Source organism: Vulpes vulpes, unplaced genomic scaffold (genome assembly GCF_048418805.1).
Source record: "Vulpes vulpes isolate BD-2025 unplaced genomic scaffold, VulVul3 u000000678, whole genome shotgun sequence".
NCBI classification, from domain to species: Eukaryota; Metazoa; Chordata; class Mammalia; order Carnivora; family Canidae; genus Vulpes; species Vulpes vulpes.
In genome coordinates this window covers 867,599-888,942 of record NW_027325803.1, presented here as the reverse complement: position 1 = coordinate 888,942, position 21,344 = coordinate 867,599, and the positions used below count along the sequence as shown (strand labels likewise).

The 21,344-nt window shown below is 57.3% G+C and overlaps 1 protein-coding gene across 6 annotated transcripts in view; it reads left to right on the top strand.

Annotated features, from left to right (window-relative positions):
* The window catches only part of ARID3B (AT-rich interaction domain 3B), a 54,061-nt gene extending 36,338 nt beyond the window's left edge, over positions 1 to 17,723 (top strand). For 2 of the 6 annotated variants that reach the window (XM_072745973.1, XM_072745974.1), the window contains 5 exons: positions 9,672 to 9,855; positions 11,211 to 11,491; positions 11,589 to 11,843; positions 13,256 to 13,354; positions 16,862 to 17,723. In XM_072745973.1, the coding sequence (XP_072602074.1) occupies positions 9,672 to 9,855; positions 11,211 to 11,491; positions 11,589 to 11,843; positions 13,256 to 13,354; positions 16,862 to 17,013 (971 nt within the window). In that variant the 3' untranslated portion in view covers positions 17,014 to 17,723. Of the gene's footprint in view, positions 1 to 9,671; positions 9,856 to 11,210; positions 11,492 to 11,588; positions 11,844 to 13,252; positions 13,355 to 15,249 lie in introns of all 6 variants that reach the window. The other 4 variants (XM_072745969.1, XM_072745970.1, XM_072745972.1 and 1 more) reach the window with 3 other exon arrangements.
* Positions 17,724 to 21,344: the final 3,621 nt, after the last annotated feature.

Sequence of the window (21,344 nt, the reverse complement as noted above, 5' to 3'; positions counted from 1 at the left end):
TCGTTTGCAGAGATACTTTTTATGGAAATCCTCCTCTTACCTCCATTCAGGTAGCAGTACCCGAGGGCGGCAGGGGCCTGTCCTGGGCAGTATCACAAGCGCCCCTCCTGTGGCTGAGTACCAGAGGAGTGGGTGCTGGGACCGTGTCCCAGTCTGGAGTGCCGGGGAGGCCTCCCCGGGATAGGAGGTAATGGGAGTGGAGGACCCACACAGGCAGAGGCAGAAGCGTGGTCGTGCCCATGGCCCAGGCACAGCTGGAAGGACCCTCGTCTGTGCCCTGGCTGAGTCAGCTGGCACCACACGGTGACAGGCCTTATTTGGCCGAGACGTTAGTACTTTGGTCTATGGACGTAGAACATAGAGAACGTGGCCAGAGCTGGGCCTTCAGGAGGCTCACGGTGGCAAGCAGTTTGTGTTGGGGGGAGAGAGGGGAGAGTGAGGCAGAGACAGAGTGGAGGTTGTCCTTTAAACTCCCGGTGATCTCCCTGGACACTCGCATCTGCCAGTGGGAAGTCGAGGGGGCGGCCAGGAGGGTGGTGGGGGCACAGAGCCCAGCCTCACTGACGTGAAGCTTGTCCTTTTCACGCTTCACGCAGTGGTGAGACCGAGGGCCCTGGGACAATTGTGACTGATTCATCAGTCCCAATTCAGAGCATCCGGGGCACTCAGGAGCCAGATATTGTCAGTTGGGGCTGAGGAAAAGCCTCAGAGAGGCCGGCAGCAGGCCAATGACTCCTCCGCCAGAGCTAACAGGAAGAGAAACTTAGATTTCACAGGCACCACTGAAAATGGCCTGGGTCTCAAAGGCCTGATGACTCCTGCCTGGGCTAGGGGTGGGGCTGGGCAGCTCTGACACTGCAGGCTGCACCACAGAGGACGGGGACGGGGCTCCCCGGGGGGCAGGGCCCGGCGGGCCCCCCCAGTGACCACAGCTGCAGGTGATATAGGCAGTCCCCGGGAGAGGGGCCTGGCTTGTGACCGCTGCTTTGACTGCTGCTTTGGGCGGGGTCTCCTTCGCTTGTTAACGCATTTGAGTGAATGGACTACAACAGATGGGCCTTTCGGCTCCAGGCACCTTGGTTTCTGGGCCAGACCAGGGTGACTTGCACCCTGATGACCCCTCCCCCATCGGGCTCGCTGTCTCCTGCCTGCCTCTGGAAGCTGGAGGCTGAGCGCAAAGCCAGGGTCACATCCCACCCATCTCCCTGATCTGGAGCAAACCCTTCTCCCCCAGGAGGCCACAGGTTCCTGATATATAAAATGAGAGGGTTCATTTAGAGTTAATCTGGAAGTTTCTTCCAAGTTCTGTGTTCTGTATTATGTCCATGATTGTGTCTTTTTGCTGTCAACAGATAATGAGCCACCCTCAGTGACCAAAAAGAGAAGAAAAGCCCCTTTAGCAATTTTCTCGCAAAACAGTTGTGTAAAAACTATACCAAGGACCTCCAAGACCAAGTGATTCTCACCTTCCCTTGCCTAAACCAAATTGAAGTAAACAAGTTGCCTTTGGTTCTGCCCCCCACCTGTGTTTCTCTAGAAAGACTGGTTAGATTTCAGAGTTCTGATGCTCCTTCTTGCTTAACCTTTGGTTGCATGCACACACAGGCGTGTGTGTGTGTGTGTGTGTGTGTGTGTGTGTGTGTGTAGAAAATCCACACGTGTTTCCTTGCCAAAAATAAAGCCAAACTGTTGTAAATAAAATTCTTTGGCTAATTGAACTGACTGTGGGTGGTTACTGAGAGATCATTCCATGATAGATTTTCCAGGGGGATCTCTAGATAGGCCAGAGGGGGACTGATATGGAAGTTTGATAAGCAGAGGCTTATAAACAATTCCATTCTTCAGCAGTGAGGAAGAAAAGCTTGTTTTCTTGTTCCCTAGGCCATGAAACAGAGAAAAATAGGTCATCAAAGAGGAGGAAGAGAATAATTTTGCTCTTATTTTTACTATCCTTTGTACTTTATAGAACCCTTTCAACCCATTTTTTGATCTGCTCCCCACAGCCCCAGCTCTAAGGGGTAGAGAAAGCAAAGGTCACCAGGTTAAGTGACTTGCCTAAGGCCACAGAGCGCATTTAACACTTGTCCCCTAACACCCAGGCCAGGGCTCCTTCCCTCTCCTGCGCTCAAGAAACATGGTCCCTAGCACCAGCAGCTCTATCACTTCCTGCCCGGGCAGTGGGCAGGTCTGCTCTCTCCTTCAGCCTTCTGAGCCTCACAGAGAATGCTGGCTGGTCTCCACAGTAGGGCGTCTGGTAGGGTCTGACAGTAGGGCAGTTAACGCAGATGTAGAACTATTCATGCAAGAGGAGTCTTCATCTCAAGAGATGGCCCATCTCTCAGGGAAGGGCAGATGTGACAATTCACAGTAGCACCGAGGCTGCCATCTGTTAAGGCAGGATGCGATGGGGGTAGGGGGCACCCCAGGAGACGGAAACCCTGGCCCATCATGCACGCACCCAGAGCACCCACGAACAAGACTCTCCTCTTCCTGCCCGAGCTGGACACACCAGGTGAAAGAACTGCTCAGTCACATAGAGGACACGTTTTGTCAAGACCTCACCCAGAGAACTGCCCTCCATCCCCCACTAGGTCTGTTCAAGGCTGCAAACTGACCTTGGTTTTCCCAAATGGATTGTTGAATCTGTTTTTGATGTGTATATACAAAGAATTTACTGTGGGAAAAGGGTTTGGTCTGCCTCGAAGTGCAATTTGAGTGTTTTTCCTTCTGTTGTGTGCTTATCTATCCATCTCAGGCAAGGAAATGTTCATGACATATATTGCTTTGCCTTTTGGTGGAGGCAGTTTCTCATATATTCTTTGTATCTTGCAGTAAATGGTCTGTGCCATGGACGGTCTTCCTGATAGACTAAAATATGTTGTCTTTGTCAGATGAAATAGGCTTTGGGGCTTCATTTTCTAATTTTATCCCCAGATGAAAATGTAAAATGCAAATCTTTGTCTCACAATTAGCCTTTGTTTGAGGCCCGATCTTTTTCGCCCCCCCAGGTGTTCCAACTACTATTGATATACTGCTTGTTTCTTTTTTCCACTTATAATAGTCATTTAATGCCCTCTATCTACTCAGTTATCTGCAATAATGGGAAGAGATCCTGGTTTTTGGACGGCGTGGCTAAATTGAAAAGCCCACTTTTGTCATTAAATTCAGCCTCTTCCCCTTCAAATTTTTGTTTTTAAAGATTTGTTTATTTATTCAGAGAGAGAGAGAGAGGCAGAGACACAGGCAGAGGAAGAAGCAGGCTCCATGCAGGGAGCCCGACGTGGGACCCAATCCCAGGTCTCCAGGATCACACCCCAGGCTGCAGGCGGCGCTAAACCAATGTGCCACCAGGGCTGCCCCCCTTCAAATTTTTAATTGATACTTTTAGTATTTGATAAAATGGAGTTGATAGTTTTGCCTTTTTTTTTCCAAGTGAACTAATACTTGGTACGTCATCCAAGGGTTGGTGCAGGAAAAGTATAGAGCAAGAGTTTGGTCCACTTATCCTGTGGGAAAGTCTGCTGAGTCTTGAGAAGCTAGAGGCACGGATCGGCAATGGAAGGCAGCTATGCAGTGTCTAGGCCAAAAGGCCCTTGAGTTGTTGCCTTTCCCCAGCCAACTTTCTGCCCCCTCTCTTGGAGACACCAGCCAGGTCTGTTGAATCAGCCACAGTCAAAGCAGAGAAGACCCGATGGTCCACCTCCTTCTGACTCCTTGGCCAGCTTCTCTGAACACAGTTCTCAAGGAAGGAGCCTGCACAGCCCTAACCTTGATTATAAAGCCATGGGAGAACACAGCATCACACTGACCTTCACCTAAAGCAGTTAGTCTGAGCTACAATATCAAAAAGAGTGAGGAGTTGAAGATGAACCTCTCAAGCTGGTATGTGCAGTACTCCCAAGAATGGCTGCTAGGAATATAAATGGGCATAAGCACTTTGGAAATGTACGTGGTAGCATTTGCTACAGCTAAATATATGCCGGCCCTGTTACCCAGCAACTCCGCTCCTAGGTGTATACCCAACAGAAATGAGTGCTGCACTCACTGAAAGACCTCTCAAAGTATTCAGATTCGATCCAGAACTCCGGAAAGAACCCCAGCGGCCATCAGCAGTAGAATGGACAAATGAAGGGTGGCACAGTCCTAGACTGGAATACGGCAGGGCAGTAAAAAAGGCCGTACACAGCGGAGGGCTCTCAGAGACCTCATGTTGAACAAAAGAAGCCAGACACAAGAGTATAGACTACATGATTACGTGTATCCAAAGTTGAAGAAAAGCAGGTCAGGATAATGGCTGCCTCCTAGGAGGGAAGAGGTGAAGGATGTATATTGAGTGGGAAGGACCATGAGAATTTCCTGGGGTGCTGGAAATGTTCTGTATTCTGAGCTGAGGAATGGTTACAGGGGTGTACACAGAAGTGAAATTCCACCGAGCTGTATACTTCAGGTTAGTGTACTGTAGTATGTGTCTGTTATCAGTGGGAAATCAGAGGTAGAGGCCTCCAGGACACCTATCCGTGCAGAATTGGGATATTTGTGCATCTTGCCTCCGCTCCGCTCTGTGGAACAGTTAGCTACACGTTGAACTGCACGTTGCCAGACACGGCTGCACAGTTTCCTAGTATGCAGTAATTTCTACGTAAACAAGTTAGGAGGAAAATCACCGGTCATTTCTTTGCCTGTTTCTGGGCAGCAGGACCAGAGCAGGGCAAGAATTAATATGCAAGGAAGGGCAGGAAGCCTGTCTGTCTGCCTGTGCACAGTCCCTACTTACCATGGGTCCTAATGATTCTAGGCTCTCTGCTCAGCTGCCCAGCTCTCTTGACAGGCCATGGAAATGATTAATGATCTTTTTTAAAGCTAGGAAAAAGCAGCGAGCGTCCTGGGCAGGGCCACGTCCTGGGTCCAGGGCCCTCACCCCTCATCAGTGGGCAGGAAGGCAGCCATGTGACTGTCTGGGGTCCCTACCCCTGATTGCATCTGGTTGTCATTGGAATGGTCCCATTCTCTGTGGTGGGGAGGAAGTGGCCCTCCCTCCAACACTCCTGCCACCTCCCATCTTTGTCTCCAGTGCCTGAAGAGGCCATCTCCTTTGCCTGCCCTCACCCCACCCCTAACTCTGGCTCCGCGGTCTGACTGGCAGGAAGGAGAGCAAAGTGCCAGGGAGCAGGATTTTTTTTTTTGTTTGGCTCCCCCTGGCTGGAAGCTTCTGATGACAGCTTTGGCCTTCATTGTCCCACCACCCAAGGGTTAAAGCCCCTGGAGCCCCACAGCAGAGCTGGGTCCATGCTGGGCCCAGGGCCCTCATAAAAGTCTTTTCTACACCATCCCTCAGGCTGCCTCAGGCTCCTGGCTGAAATCTGATAAGGGCCCTTTTGTTGGATCTGTCAGTCTCCTTTATTGAGGAGGGAACTGGAGACCAGCGGCATTTCTTGGGGTACAGATAAGGCCCTGGATTCCTGTCAGAGGGAGCATGATTAATTACCCTCAATCCCAGCTCCTGCTTTGATAGCAGTGACTGACAGGACACAGGCTTCCCCACTGGGTGCTCAAGCCCCCCTGGGAGGGGTGAGGAAGGCGGAGACTCGGCCTCCCGCAGGGCCAGCCGTAGTGACCCCAGAGCCCTCTCTGCAGTGGCTGCTTGCCTCGTTCCTGGTTCTTCGCAGGTTGCTTTTCAACTTATGGTGAACAGAGACCTATCACCTCTCAGATGAGGAGCCTCCTTAGAGGAAGATAGAATCTAGTCCAGAGAGAGCAGGCCAGAGACTCTTTCCTGCAAGGTTGGGCAGAGAGTGTATGGATCTGGTCCATGGTCACACAAGGGCCTTCCTAGGACAGGTTCTTAAACCTTTCCATCTCAAGGTCACTTGGCAACATTATCCATAATTCAGGCATGCTCCTAAAGACAAGTCACTCTCCCTTCGGTAATAAGCACAACTATCAGGTTTTTTTAAAGATTTTATTTATTTATTCATGAGAGAGAGAGAGAGAGGCAGAGACACGGGCCGAGGGAGAAGCAGGCTCCTCACAGGGAGCCTGATGTGGGACTCGATCCTGGGACTCCAGGATCAAAGGCCAACGCCCAATCACTGAGCTACCCAGGCATCCCATTTTTGTTTAAAGGTTTATTCTTAGACTCATGGGACTGAAAGTCATCTAGTTCAAATTACTCATTTCACAGATGGGGAAACTGAGACCTGAATATGTTGATCCCCATCCCCACCCCCCAGTATGTTCTGTTGGTTCTCTTTCTTGTTCAGAAGGTAAACTCAGCTAAAAGGCCTCCCTTCTCTTCATCGCGGAGTCTCCTTGGGACAAGGGGACGGCTGCCAGGTCCATTAGGCAGAGAGCAGATGCAGAGACAGACCAGCCTGAACATCCAGCCTCTTGGTTGTTAGAAGAATCGAAGCCAGGGCAGGTTTTGTGTCTGGATTTTCTGGATAATGTGAGAAAACCGTACGGTCATCTAGAGCTAGCGCTCAGGATGGTCTTGGCTTTGTTTCTGACAGTACCCGGGGGCTTCCTGCCCTGGGAGCTATTTTTAGTGGTTTCACAGAGGGCTAGACTCTGGGAAGAGCATGTCCTCTTATCCACTGAACTCTGAACCAGGGTACCTGGCCGGACCACAGAGCAGGACTGTGGGGGCCACCACCAGGTGCCAGTGTACCCCAGACCTGTGGTTTCCCCCAGAGGTGCTAAACGGCCTGGGCACTTCTATTGTCCTGGCTTGCCTCCATGAATGACCATTTCCAAATGTAAAACACACCTTTTATGTTTGAAGATCTACCACAATTGGAGATCCCGATGAAAATAGTGCCGACTTAGAAGGCCATTTGCAAATGGATTTCCAAAACCACAGCGTAGCTTGTTCCCCAAGGCATCTGTTCTGCAGAACGGTGCCCTGGGCAAGTCCCCTGCCTGGTGCTTATACACTCAGCTGCGCCTGTCCATGGACAGCACAGACCCAGCCACGTTCTGCACTTTTACCCCTACGTCCCCTTCCCTTCCACCCCACTGAGTGCGGTCATAGATTCTTTACCCCCAGGTGCCCCGGCCTCCAGCCATTCTGCTGCTGCTTGTCTGCTTTTCATGGGACCTGGACACAAAGAGCTTAGGCACCCTGGGCCTCCTTTCCCCATGCTGTTTACCAAGGGTCATGACCCTAACGAACCTGCTGGGGTCTGAGAAGAGAGGGTGACTTCTGCTTGGGGCTGTTGCCATCAGACAGGTGATGCTGGCGACGGGTCTGGCGGGCACACCACAGGACAGAAGTGCATCTGATGGTCCCTGTTGGGTGACCCATAGCTGGTTGTTTTGACTCTGAGAAACATGTTTTTTCCCCATCTGCACGGCAGTTTAACCTATTAAACACTCTAATATTTAAGACCTAGTGAAGGAGAAACAGTCTGTCTCTGCCTTCACAGAGCTCACAGTCCTCCTGGGATACCTGGCGGACATACATGAAACGATTAGAGACCTTTCACGTGCTGAATTTGTAGGGCTTGTGATAGGAATTCTGAGAGAGAAGAAATCCCTCCGAATGGGGATAGTTAGCAGATTCTTCCTGAAGCCCAGCACGGAGAGGATTTAAGCAGAGGCAGGTCGTGTTAGGCTGGGGATGGGCATGACGAGAGGCAGCTGAAGAGTGAGAGTGCGTTGTGGGGATGCTTGGAATACCTCCTAGGCAGTGTCTCCAGGGGTGTTGATGACCCGGGTGGTGAGACTGGGCAGGCATCAGGATCCGTGGGTGTTGAACGAGGAAGCGAGTGCCGTGGTGGCAGCGGTGTGCAGGTGTTGCACGGGGGTAAGAGGCCTCTGGGCTGGAACAGAGTACACTTTGAGAGGCGCCTCCAAGGAAGAATCAGTGAAGCCTCCTAACAATCTCAAGGTGGCCAACAGGAGAGAAAAGAGGAGCCAGTGCCTCCTCATACCTCAGAGCATGGTGATGTCACTGGAAGAAGAGGAAGTGGTGAGAATGGAGGGGCTGGCTTTTGGGATAAGGATGAGCTTAGTGTGAATATTCTGACTTGGAAGTGAACAGGTCCTCGTAAAGATGTCCCGGAAGCTTCTGGAAATGGGAGGGGACCTTGAGAGTGGGCCTTCTAGAGTCTCCAGGTGACGCCATGAGGATGTGAACTGGCCTGCACTGTGAGTGTGCTCGAGTAGACAGGCCTCCAGAAGGTGGCGGCCCTTAGAGCAGTTCTGCTGTACCAGACCCTCCTGTCTGTGTCAGCAATCAGGTTGACTGTCCAGAGCAGCACAGGGAGGAAAAGTTGACCAACACGGGCCGTGTGTATTGACAGTGTACCCACAGTCCTCTGAAGTTTCACCTGTGAATCTTTGGATCTAGCACTGGGACCCGTTCATCTTTGACCCTCCAAGGACCAGCTGACCAAGACGAGGTTCTCGAAGACCTCCTGGCCCCGCCTCACACTTAGGAAAGAGGCCTGGTGCTGCCACACATCGCTCCCATGTTCATGCTGCTCGCTCTTCTTCATGGGACCCTCTGCTCCATTCTCTCGCTTGAATTACCCTGTGAAAGAGTTGATGAGGCCAGCGGTTCAGGGCTGTGAAGAAAATGCCATTTCTTGAGGGGAAAGAAGCAGGAGGAGTTGAAACAAATAGCACTTCTGGAAAATCCAGCTGGCTTACCATCCAGCAGGCTGCCAGCGAGGCCTCGGAGTGTCTGGGGCGGTGGGAGGGGGCTGAGGCAGAGGAGAGCAGCCTGTGTACAGTAAAAGGAGTTTGCCATCAAAAGGCAACAAGTCTCATACCCTGCCCCGGACGGTGACCCTTCCCTGTGGAATTCTCCCCTCTGACCTCCAGATCATTAATCCTGAGGCTGCCAAATGACAGTCATCCATCACGCCTCCCGCCGAGCATCCCAGCGGCCTGTGAAAGGACCCCAGGCCCGCCCTCCCTGCCGTCCCCTGGTGCTCATTAGCAGGCCTTCCTGCCTGGTGCCAGGCTTCCTAATCAAGTCCCCGGCTCCTCTCACTTCCCTTCGGGGCCAGTGGCGGAAGCTGCTGTGACCCTCCCTCTGTCAGAGGCCAGGGAGGGGTGGAGTGATTAGTGGGGAGAGAGCCGTTCAGTAGCTTTTCATCCCCCTGGAGATGTGTGTGTCCAGCAGCTCCTTTGACTTGTGGGGACACAGGAGAGAAAACATTGCTGTGCCCTGCCTGCCGCAGGAGAGAAAGAAGCAGGCGGTATGCAAATGAAAACACTGTTAAAAAGTGCACCTAGAGATACAGATGACGGCCCCGGGAGCAGTGCAGGTGGGTGGTGGGACGGCTTGAGTGGCTTCTGAAGGCCCCAGAGGAGTGTGAGTTGCCACATCATTAGGAAAGAATCTGGGCTCGTCCTGCTAGCCAGACACAGCACAGCACAGCTCTGAAGCCATCTAGCACAGCCCTCATTTACCAATGGGAAGACAGGCCCAGGGAGGCTAATGCTTTAAGCAGGACCACAGGGCCTGTGAGTTGGACCGGTCTTTCTGCTCATCCCAAGGAGAACTGGCAGCAAGTCTGATAGCTTCGAGCTTTGGGAGCTTGAGTCCGCTGAAAGCAGACTCACGAATGTCTTTCCAACTCAGCAAAAGCTGGGCGCGTGCGTACATCTTCTTTCTCTGCTTGATGACACAACCCTCTGTTTCTCTATTTGGACAATCACAGGGACCCCCATCAACCGAATCCCCATCATGGCCAAGCAGATCCTGGACCTGTATATGCTGTATAAGCTGGTGACAGAGAAGGGAGGTCTGGTGGAGATCATCAACAAGAAGATCTGGCGGGAGATCACCAAAGGCCTGAACCTGCCCACGTCGATCACCAGCGCCGCCTTTACCCTGAGGACCCAGTGAGTGGCCAGGGCCCTGTGGGAAGGAAGCTGAGCCTGGGAGAAAGGGAATGCGTTAACCTAGACGAGGGGAAGGAAGGAAATTCCACTGTACAGTGGGCAGGATGAGGATTCCCGACGCAGCCAGGAACTTTCTGAGATGAATCCCTTCCTATGATCACGAGAGCCGCCATTTCCCAAGTGCCTCCCTAGGCTCCTTTGCCATTCTGTTTCTTGCAGACCTCGCCATCAACCCTGGGAGGTAGGTGCCATCCCGTTTTTCAGAAAACAGAAACCGAGTCTTAGAAGTTAAATGGTTTGATCTACCAGCTGGCAGTGATAGAGCTCAGATTCGCCGCTGGCCCTCCAGCCCCATCGCCGCTCTTTCCAGGGCAGTGTCTCCCACACGGCACGTCCACCCTGAGCCTAGCTCTTCCTACCTGACACTCAGCATGCCCGGCAACAGGACCTGGGATTTGGGACCTGTTTTTGTAATCGTCTGAGTTAATTATGAGGCTAATAGGAGCAGGAGAACCAGGAGTAGCATCAGAGAGTGAGGAGCAGAGGGGAATCTGTCCTTTGGAACACACTGGGTGTCACTCTCTGGAGCATACAGAGGGGCATCAGGCAGGCAGCTGTCACAGCCTTGTTAAAAAGTAGAGGGTTTTATCTTCGGAACTGTAATCAGTACAGCAGTCCTTCTGTCAAGCTTCTTGGGTAGAGAATTGTTTCTGGGGACGTGGGATGCAACGAGGGATGGCACCATAGGTCCGCTCACCTACAGCGTGTGGAGAGGTTGTTCCTCTCGGACCAGCCTGGCTCAGGATGGTTAGGGCATCCAGGAGCCAGGAAGACATTGCAAAGCATTTCTAAATGACCCCTAAAACGCTGCCAAAACAAACCCAAAACATGAGTGAAGATGGTCTTTATTTCTCTTAATGAATGGTACCTCCAGGGCAGCCCGGGTGGCTCAGCAGTTTAGCGCCACCGTGGGCCCAGGGTGTGATCCTGGGGTCCCGGGATCGAGTTCCATGTCGGGCTCCCTGCATGGAGCCTGCTTTTCTCTCTGCCTGTGTCTCTGCCTCTCTCTCTCTCTCTCTCTCTCTCTCTCTCTCTCTCTCGTTGTTTCTCATGAATAAATAAATAAAATCTTTAAAAAAAAAAAAAATTGGTACCTCCGGTTGGAGCAGAGTTTGCTGCGGTGTTGAGTAGCAGCTCGACAGGCCTGGGCCAGGGCACCCTAGGGCCCTGATCTCTCTCTTCTGCCAACTGATCCTATGTCCCAGAGGCCTGCCCCACAGAGACCCATGAGCTTAAACTGGGTGGCCTCTGGTACCATTCTGGATTATTCTCCTCCCTCCCTTCCTTCCCTCCAGGTACATGAAGTATCTCTATGCCTATGAGTGTGAGAAGAAAGCCTTGAGCTCCCCAGCCGAGCTCCAGGCAGCCATCGATGGCAACCGGAGGGAGGGCCGGCGGCCCAGCTACAGCTCCTCCCTCCTTGGCTACTCACCTGCTGCTGCCGCTGCTGCCACTGCCGGGGCGCCTGCCCTCCTCTCCCCACCCAAGATCCGCTTCCCCATCCTCGGGCTGGGTTCCAGCAGTGGCGCCAATGCCAGCAGCCCTCGGATATCCCCAGCAAACACTCTCAGGAAAGGTCTGCAGGGCCCAGCAGGGAGGAGGGTGGGCAGGGAAGGGCATGGTGGGGCCAGTGTCAGGTGGGACGCTTGGTCCAGCTCTGGTGCCTTTGCCAGGTGATGGAGTCCCAGTGACGACGGTGCCTGTGCCAAATCGCCTGGCTGTGCCCGTGACCTTGGCAGGCCAGCAGGCCGGTACCCGGACTGCCACACTGGAGCAGCTGCGGGAGCGGCTGGAGGCGGGGGAGCCCCCTGAGAAGAAGGCGTCCAGGCTGTCAGAGGAGGAGCAGCGCCTGGTACAGCAGGCCTTCCAGCGCAGCCTGTTCAGCATGGCGCGGCAGCTGCCCATGAAGATCAGGATCAACGGCAGGGGTGAGTGCCAGGCCAGGGCAGCGCCTCCCCTCCTGCTGGGTGTCGACCTGGGCTCCACTCAAGGGCCTGGTCACGTCCCAGGACTGGGGTGGGGTCCCTGCAGGTCCCCAGGACCGTCACAAGGTCAGGTAGTCACATGGGGCTTCTGTGCCCACTGGGATCTCAGCTCACCAAAAATTGCCTCAGGCAGTGCCCTGTTCTCTAGCAAAAGGGAGGAGTCCTTCGAGGAGGAGGAGCCAGAGGCCCTGGGGGCGGCTGCTGTGCTTCTCTTCCTCACCAGCCTTTTGATCTGTCTAAATGAAAGGGCTCACCTCCACCCCCCCCCCCAGCCCCCAGCGCCTCCCCGGATATAGATCTGGGCTCTGGGCGGAAGGCAGCACCTCCATTCCCAAGCTTCCAAGGAAGCCCAGTGCCTCAGGCCAGGCCGCCTGTGACCCTCAAGAACACAGGGAAAGAGGAAATACAAGTTTGGCAGCATCGCTGCCATCTTCCCTTCCCCTCCTCGTTTCTCTTCCCCTCCCTCCTCAGCTCCCTCCTCGGCTCCTGAATCCCACACTCCGTGCCCCTTGTTCCTCCTTTCTCCCGTCCTCCCCCTACATTTTCTTTGCCATTCTTGCCCTTGACTCTACCTCAGAACAAACTTAAGCATGTGATGGAAAGAAGTCAGGTGTGAAGGGAGCTGTGCATATTCTCGGGCTGCACCCCCTGCGCCCTGTCCCCAGGTGAGGAGCAGAAGGACGCTGGCAGCACAGCTCTGCTCTCTTACCCTCTTGGGGCCGGTGCCCTTGGCCCTGCGCAAGCCAGACACTAATAGAAAAGCAGCTCCTCTGGAAGGATTCCTGGCTGCATGACGAAAGGGCAGAGTCGGGGTGAGCCAGGCAGAGGGCCTGGGTGCCAGCGCACGCAGCTCTCTGCAAATCCAAGGTCGCCAGGGTGAAACGGGTGCCAGGTGCTGGGCCACACGCTGGGCAGGCCGACCCTCTCCCTGAGGTCCTAACCCGGTTGGGGTCGGGGGAGGAAAGGCAGGTCCTCAGGCAGTGGTGGGTCCCTCGGATCTCCGGTTCCCCAGCCTGATGGGTAGTGGGTGCTGAATCAGGGTTTGCTGGATCGCATGACAAGGGTCGGTGTGTAGCCAGGAGCTGGGTCGGTCCTTGCCGCCTGTGATCCCTTTCCTTGGACAACAGAGGACTCGGGGGCAGAAGTGGCTCAGAGGAGAACATAGCAAGTGAGAGAACATTGGCAAGCCCGGGTTCTCGTGCCAGACCTTACACCCGAGAGAAGAGCATATGGCTGCTGTCTAGCAGTGGGAGGCCTCAGGCAGCTGTGGCCTGTCTGGGGAAGTGGGAGGGCCTCGGAGAGGACACTGGTGCCAGGAGACCTGACCAGGCCCACTGTCTCCCTCATCCCAGCAGAAGACCGATCAGAGGCCTCAGCTGCAGCACTGAACCTGGCCACAGGCAGCGTCGGGAGCATCAACATGTCCGTGGACATTGATGGCACCACCTACGCAGGTGAGGCTCTTGGCATTCCCAGGGAGTCCCACGGCCCCAGCTGCCCCCTCCCTTGCATGTAGTCTCAAGGTTCCAAGGGTTAGGTGGTGTTTCCAGCCTAGGGGAAGCAGAGGGTTGCTAACCGGATGACAGACCCCCCGGCTCTGACAGAGCGACAGGAGCGCTTCGTCCGGCCCCCTGGGACCATGGCTGGCTCATTAACTGCGGCCGCCCTTTAGTGGGAAGCCCCGTAATCGGCTCCATGCCCTCGCCCTAGACATCGTGGCGTAAGCCGCCTCCACCGTGGCCAGCACGGGTCTCCTTGGACCGGCTCAGCCCCGCCCACCTGAACACCCCCTGTTCCCTGTCTTTAAAATGGGCTGAGGACTGACCGCAGGCGGCGGACTCTGAGTGCTGCACAAGCAGCCTGTGCGCGCGGCTCTCCCCAGCCCTCCACAGTCGTCTCTCGGGTCTAGTGGGACGGGGCTTTGTCGCCTGTGGTTTAGCATCTCTACCAGGTCTCCGGTGCTGGAAGCCAGTCCCTTCCAGCTCCCGTTTCTCTGATGTAGGTGGGAGTTTGGGAACGAGCCCAGCACAGCCGATGAGGGGCACCGGGGAGCCTGGGTGTGCTGGCCTCCTCTCACCCGGACGGCCCGGGAGGTGCCGGGTGGAGGAACTTTAAAGCTGCACCTCCCATCAAACCTTGGGGGGAGCCGTGCTCTGTCCCTTTGGACTCTCCCGTTCTGGGGGGTAGGATCCGGGCCCTCGGGGCACCACGCTGCAGGCCTCACGCTCGAGCTCTGCTGGGCCGCTGGCCATGGGCATCAGGTTGCAGCCAGGGAAGGGGCGATGTGATGCCAAGTCACCGCACAGCCGGTGCTTCAGAGGCCATGTTCGGAGGTCTCTGCCTGACACCGGGGGCCCTCGAGGAGACCAGGCGAGCCAGCGGGCAAGGCGCAGGTGCCCTTTGCCTTGTGGTGCTGTTCGATGGCCTAGGCAGCATGGGGGCCGTGAGTAGGTCCACGGAGAATACGGGGAAGGAAGGGATCGACACCTGGCTCTGCTGTCCTCTCCCCTCTCTCAGGAGAAAGGAGAGGATAACGCCTCCTCTCAAAATGGGGAGCAGTCAGAAGAGAGGTGAAGGCTCCCCGGACCTCACCCACCTTAACCCCTGTCCCACCTGCGCCCTTTGTCAGTGGGTGTGCAAGCTGCATAGGCCAAGAACCAGGAACTTGTTCCCCAGGGCCCCCAGAGCCTCCAGAACCCCTTCAGGGCCCCCAGAACCCCCAGAACCTTCAGAGCCCACAGGTCCCCCAGGGCTGAGCGGTCCCCACTGCTCTGTTCTCTCCCCCTCCTGCCACCTGCACCCGCCACCCTGCTGCTGCCCTGGCTTGGGCCTCTCCCCGCCGTTGGAGTAGTGGCCTTGCGGTCCTCCAGCTCCACAGAGGGCAATTAAAACACGGATCTCATCATGTCCCTCCCCGTCTTAGCAACTCCTGGGGCGTCACCACGGTGCAGGGCCAGCCTTCCTCCCGGGAGGCACACAGGCCTCCCTTCCTCCTCCTCCCTTCTCTGCAGCCTCACCTCCGCACACCCTGCCTTTGTCACCATCCTCCCTCTCAGGAGCCCATGCTGCCGGGCCGCCTCCAGCACGTTGCCACCTCCCCTCCAAGGCCCTGTCCTGGCATATCTCCAGCTTGCCCCTGCCCTCTGACACCCCTCCTGTTCCCATCCACCCCCCCAGCCCCGGGGAGGGGAGCAGCGTCCGCAGGGCCCTGGTTCTCTCCTCAGGAGCGCTGTGTGCCTCCCTGCCCCTGGAGGCCCCCTGAGGGCAAAGTGCGCGGGCTCCGGCAGGGCCACACGGGGGACGGGGCACCCGCCTGGCTCAGCCGCTCACTCCTGCTCCCCCTGCCCAGGTGTGCTGTTCGCCCAGAAACCGGTGGTCCACCTCCTTGCGGGGCCTGCCCCCCCGAGCGTGGGCGGCAGTGCCAGCGGCAGCAGCAGCTCTCACTGCTCCCCAAGTCCTACCTCGTCTCGGGGCACCCCCAGCGCCGAGCCCTCCACCAGCTGGTCCCTCTGACAGCCAGGACCCGGCTCCCTACCCCACGCTCTCCTGCCGAGAGGGAAGGAGGCTGATGCACAGTTTACCTCATCTCACGGAGCCCATGTCAAACACCATTTGGCCAGATATTGAGAGTTTGGACGTGTCTGTCTGTCCAGGCTCCATTCAGGTCCTGCTGTACTCTGGGGACAGGGAGAGGCTGCAGGGGCAGGACAGGGCAGCGTTGTCCAATCAGGGATTGTCCTGGAGAACCGGGTGGGGTCCGCGGGCTCCCGGCTTCCTCCCGGGTCCGCAGGCCACCTCCCGTCCCGGGCACAGTGTATCGACAATCGGTAAGCCGGCACAGAGCTGGAGGCCCTCCAGAGCCTTTCCCCTTTAATTTATTGCCCTTTCCCTGCCTCCTGCCGTGACCCCAGGGTCCCTGGCTTCATCCCCTGCTCAGACCTCCAGACTAATTCCGCGTGGGCTGCTCGGCGCCAAGACCATGCCTTCGTGGCCCTTCTCTGCTGAGCATGGGATGGGGCCCTCCTAACCCACCTTGCCCACCGGGTGTGGTTCCAGAGGTGTGGGTCCCTCAAAGCCAAGTCTTGAAGCAGCCCTCAGGGCCCCGCACCCCCCCTTTAGACTCCCAGGAAGGGGCACATGAGGGCAGTCCTCAGGTCCAGGCTGACTGAGCACCTGCTGAGGGAGAGGCAGAGCCAAGGGGGCTGCCCAGGCAGGCCCTGGCACCTGCTCCACACTGACCCTTCTCTGGCCCTCCCAGACCTCACGCCCTCACTCGCCCTTACTGGCCGGCTCTCCCGGAACAGCCCACTTGTCCCTTGGGCCCTCCCATCTCATGGGGCCACCTCGGCCCCAGCGTCCCCAGACCTGCTGACGTCAGGTTCATTGAAATACCTCAATTTGTAATTGCTGATGTTTTGATTCTTCAGGAAGTATTTGCATCTCTGAAATCTTTTTTTATATGTGTTTTGCTGACTTTTTTGTTTTTAATTTTTATTGTCGTTATTGTAGCACCAAAGAAATGAAAGCAGATCACCCCCAGAGCCGAGCAAACATTTGGTACCCCAGCCCCTCCGGCCCTTCGCTAGGACCCCAGTGAGGAGGCGGGAGGCAGGCAGGAGGGATGACTCAGGGATCAGAGTGGCGGGGAAGATAGTGGATCAAGAGGCCCGTGCTGGCAAAGATTGGGTCCTGAGGCCACGCAGTCCCAGAGATGGCCCCCGACCCATTTCCTGCCGAAGCAGGGCTTGTCCCACACCCTTGCCGGCCCTCCAGGGTGGGGACAGAATGGTGGTCCTGGACTCAGCATTCCCAGCTCAGGGTAGGGGCAGGCCAGGGAGGCCCCGGGCCTTGTAGCGGCGGGGCTGCCCCAGGGAATCAGGGATGCCGGGACCTCTGTTCTCTGGGCCCCGGGCTGGAGCAGGCTGCTCCCGTGTTGGGAAGATGGGGTGATTGTCCCACAGGCTCACCTCATTGGGCACGGCCCGCAGAGTTCCTAGAGCGCCAGCACTGTGACATCACCAGGCTCTGGCGGGGACAGGCCACGCGGGCAGGAGCCCTCGCACGGCTGGCCCTCGGCCCCGTCTACGCAAGGAAAGGCAGCTCAAAAGCTTGAGCACAAAACAGCTACCTCAGCCCGGTAAGCTGCAGCTCCCCCCGCCTTCCGCACACTCGCTGTCACACTCACACAGTCCCATCCCCCGGGGCCTAACCCTCTTCCGCCCTCGGGAGCCTCCCCACCTTGCCCACTGGGTAAGTGCAGGCAGCGGGCAGAGAAGGGCGTCTGGGGTCTGGTGCCAGGGACGAGCCCAGTTGGCTGGCACTGGGCCCACTTAAAAGTGTCGGAACACTTGGCCAGTGTGTCTTTCTCAGGGGTTTGGTCACGAAGGATGGACTCTTCCCAGCCGGAGGACACGGGCACGCACTGCAGCTTTCTGTTCATTGGATCCCCCTTCCCTAGGCAGCTGCCCGGCCTTGCCCTCTCGGCAAACCCTCTCTGCCCTCAAGGACAAAAGCAGGGTCTCGGCGTGAAAGCCCAAGAGCGGGGATGCCCGCAGGTGCTCCAGGGGCCGGGCCTGGGCCACAGCAGCTTTCCCGGAAGGTTCAGTCCCAAAGGCCCCAGGGCAGGCCGCGGGCCGGGCCGCTCTGCCCCCCGCCCCGTCCACGCGGGCTCCAACCAGGAAGATGTGCTAGCACACGGTAGCCTAGGCGGTGATGAATACCTCAGACGTCCTCTTGCAGCAAGTGTCTGTATATGTTGTGGTTTTTTCTATCTTACATGTTCTCGAATGTTTATATTTCAATAAACCTCTACCTCTTCACACAGCGGGTCTCTTGGGTGTTTTCTGTGACTCTCCCAGGGAGCGGGGAGGGCCCGGAGGGTGAAAAGGGTCTGCTTCTCTGAATCCCCAGGCCTTCCGAACCTTCTGTCCTTTACTGCTCGTGCACCCCTGAGTGCTCACTCTCCTCTTGTTTGGGGCTTAGCGGGGCACCCCGGCTATTGCCTGGCCAGTGGGACGGACTCCAGTGGTGCTCCACAGGTGCAGGGCGGGGGCGGGGGGGGCACCTAAGCCTTCTCCGAGCTCCTGCTGGGTGTGGTCCCCGGGCTACGGAGCCCTGGCTTGTCTGGGAGGCTTGCACACTCATCCGATCAAAAACCGATTCTTTAGAGTGCAGCGTGACTCCCCCGCCCTGGCAGGTAGATGCTGGAGCAGCTCCCTGAGGAATCTCCGGAAAGCTCCCCAGAGGTGGCAAGATTTAGGCTGGAAGAGGGAGATGGTCAGCTGGAGACCTGAGGAACAGCACTCTCAGCAGGGCAGTGATACATCTGGAAACTCAAAGGACATCAAAGGACCTGCCCTTGGGGAACTGTGGCCAGGGCCTAGAGTTGATGGGGTGGAGGGGTGGAGAATCGGAAAGTGTGGCCGGGGCCAGGATGGATCCCAGACGAGGGGGTCTGGGTGCCATCCTCTGAGCATCAGGGCACTGCCAACACGTTTCAACCAGGAGGCTCGGAAAGACTTTTCTGGAAGGGTCTTCTGGGGCCGGGAGACATTCTGGGCACAGACTCCAGGGTGCTCAGCCTATCTTTCAGACACATACATCTTAGGGCTCCAACCCGGTTCTGGTGCAACCAAAAGAAATGGGCAGTTGGGGGAGCACTGGGGACCTGTAATTGCCCGTCTCCATGACGACATGCACCTCACGCAGCCCCCAGCCCCCTGAGGCCGGCGAATGGGGACCTCTGCCACTTGGAAGTGCTGGCAAATGAGAGACACTGGGACAGTCTTGAGCCTCACTGATTTCTAAACACCTTTTGAAAGAAATAACCAATACTTTGTGCTTTTTTTTTTTTTTAAGATTTTATTTATTTGACAGGACCCCTGGGTGGCTCAGCAGTTGAGCCATCTGCCTTTGGCTCAGGGCGTGATCGTGGAGTCCCAGGATTGAGCCCCACATCGGGCTCCCTGCAGGGAGCCTGCTTCTCCCTCTGCCTGTGTCCCTGCCTTTCTCTCTGTGTCTCTCATGGATAAATAAATAACATCTTTTTTTAAAGAAGTATTTGAGAGAGGGAGTGAGCGAGCAAGAGAGAGCAGAAGCAGGGAGAGTGGCGGAGGGAGAGGGTGAAGCCGACTCCCCGCTGAGCAGGGGAGCCCGATGCAGGGTCCATCCCAGGACCTGGGATTACACTTCACCAGCTGAGCCTCTCAGGCACCCTTTGAGTGCTGCTTACAGCGTAATCTACGCCCAGCGTGGGCCTCCAGGGCACAACTCTGACATCCAGAGTTGCCTGCCCGCCAAGCGAGCCAGCCGGGCACTCCTAAGACTTGAACAACCGCTAACCCATAGTTGGTCTCACACCTCCCAGCTTCCTGTGACACAGCAGGAGGCTGCCACATGGAGCAGTGGTGGGCCTCCTCTACAGGGCATGGAGAGGAGAGCCGAGGCCAGAGACCTGCAGGGTGGGGACGGTGCACAGTGAGGACTGCAGGAGGCGACACTGAGGGAGACTGTGGCAGATGAGTCGGGCTCCCGACGGACCCGGAGAATCTAGGAAGAACAAGGCAATTCACAGAAGACGGACTTAGCTTGAGCAAGGAAGAATTTCTCAATCTAGACCCTCGGGAAGAGCTCACCAAAAGACACCCGCCATCAGATGGCAAATAGGGGGCGTGCCTGGGGGCTCAGTCAGTTGAGCATCTGCCTTTGGCTCAGGCCATGGTCTCAGGGTCCTGGGATCGAGCCCCACGTCAGACTCCCTGCTCATCTGCAATCTCTCTCTCAAATAAATAAAATCTTTAAAAATAAAACGAAGGGACGCCTAGGTGGCCGTCATTGGACGCCTGCCTTCGGCTCAGGTCATGATCCTGGAGTCCTGGGATCTAGTTCCACATTGGGCTCCCTGCTCTCGCTCCCTCAAATAAATAAAATCTTTTAAAATAAAATAAATAAAAACAAAATGACAAAATGGGAGAAGATGGCAACACAAAACTAGCAGTAGCCAGAAGTGCGTGTGTGTGTTGGTCCTGGCAGGGACGGGGAGCAACGGGAGCCCTCGCCGACCGCTGGGGGGCACCTGCGCCCAGCAGCCAGCAGCCGAGGCCTGCATCACGGGGGCTGCCCGCGGCCCCGGGGCCCCACGGCGGATTTCTGAACGGGCCGTGCGCTGCTTAAGCTCTTCGCGTGATGAAGTCCTCGGACCCGGTACATGTTTATGACACAGGACTATTGTCCCCATTTTAAAGATGAGGAAACTGAGGCCTGAGGCCTACGCTGCCCCGCCGCAGGGGTCCTCACCAGGGGCTCCGCCCAGAGCCCCCCCCCCCCGCGCCCTCCGTCCGCTCCTCCACGAGGCGGCGACTCGGGTCACGTCGCAGGGGAAGGGGCTGAAGGGCGTCACACGTGCCGCGGGCGGTAGGGCGGGGAAAGGGCTCCGGGGGCAGCGGAGGGGGCCGACCCGAGTCGCGCGGAGCCCTCGCAGGGCCCCGCCCCCAGCCGCCGTCCAGCCTTCTCATTGGCCGGCGCTGGCCCCGTGCCCTCCACGCAGCCAATCGGGGCGAGGGGGCGGGGCAGCCGGGCGCCGCGCGGGAAGCCCGAAGCCCGCGGGCCTCGCGGGGGGCCCAGGGACTGCCGGGAAGGCCAAGGGGGCGGCGGGGGCGGCGGGAGGAGGGGCCCCGGAGGACGGCGCTCGGCGGCGGAGCGCACGCGTCCCCGGCGGGCGGTGCAGACCCCCGGGCCCCCGGGCCGCGACTTACCTGCGTGGGGTGCAGGGGCCCAGGGGCACGCGGGCGGGGGCGGCCTCCGCAGGCCCCGCCGCGGAAGGTTCTCGGCCCCTGAGGCCAGCGAGCAACGGGGGACCCGACAGGTCGGGTCTGCGTGTCCTTCCGGGGACCTCCCGGGTGACCCGAACCGCCCCATCCGGTTGCACCGCCCGGGAATCGTCGGCTGCGCCTGCGGTCACCGAAATGCAGCCTTTTGCACCACGAGAAACAGGGCAGTGACGGTCACCAGGTTCGCTCTGGGTCCAGTCTCAGCCCTGGGGAGACGACTTCAGCTGCAGCCCAGGTGGGCTCAGGACCCGGTGCCGGGCGACCCCCCGAACTCGGCGGCCCGCGCGGGGCGGAGAACCCTCCGCAGGAGACGCGGGGGAAGCAGCGTCAGCCGCCTTCTGTCCTCTGCAAAACTCTGCCTCCGTGAAGTCATGGCCGGCGGGGCGCGGGGTTCCAGCTCTAGAGGCATCTGGCCCAGCTGCAGAGCCCTGTGGGGCAGGAAGCACAGCAGGCTGGGGGTGGGGGGTCGGAAAGGGGGAGCTGGTCAGGTGGCTTCCAGCGGGTCACCGCCAAGCCGGCCTTGCCCGTGGCCACGGAGATGGCCAATCTGTCCAGCTCAGAAACCGTGAGAAGCCTCCTTTGCGGGACAGGTTGGGGGCCCCGGGGCTTACTGCTG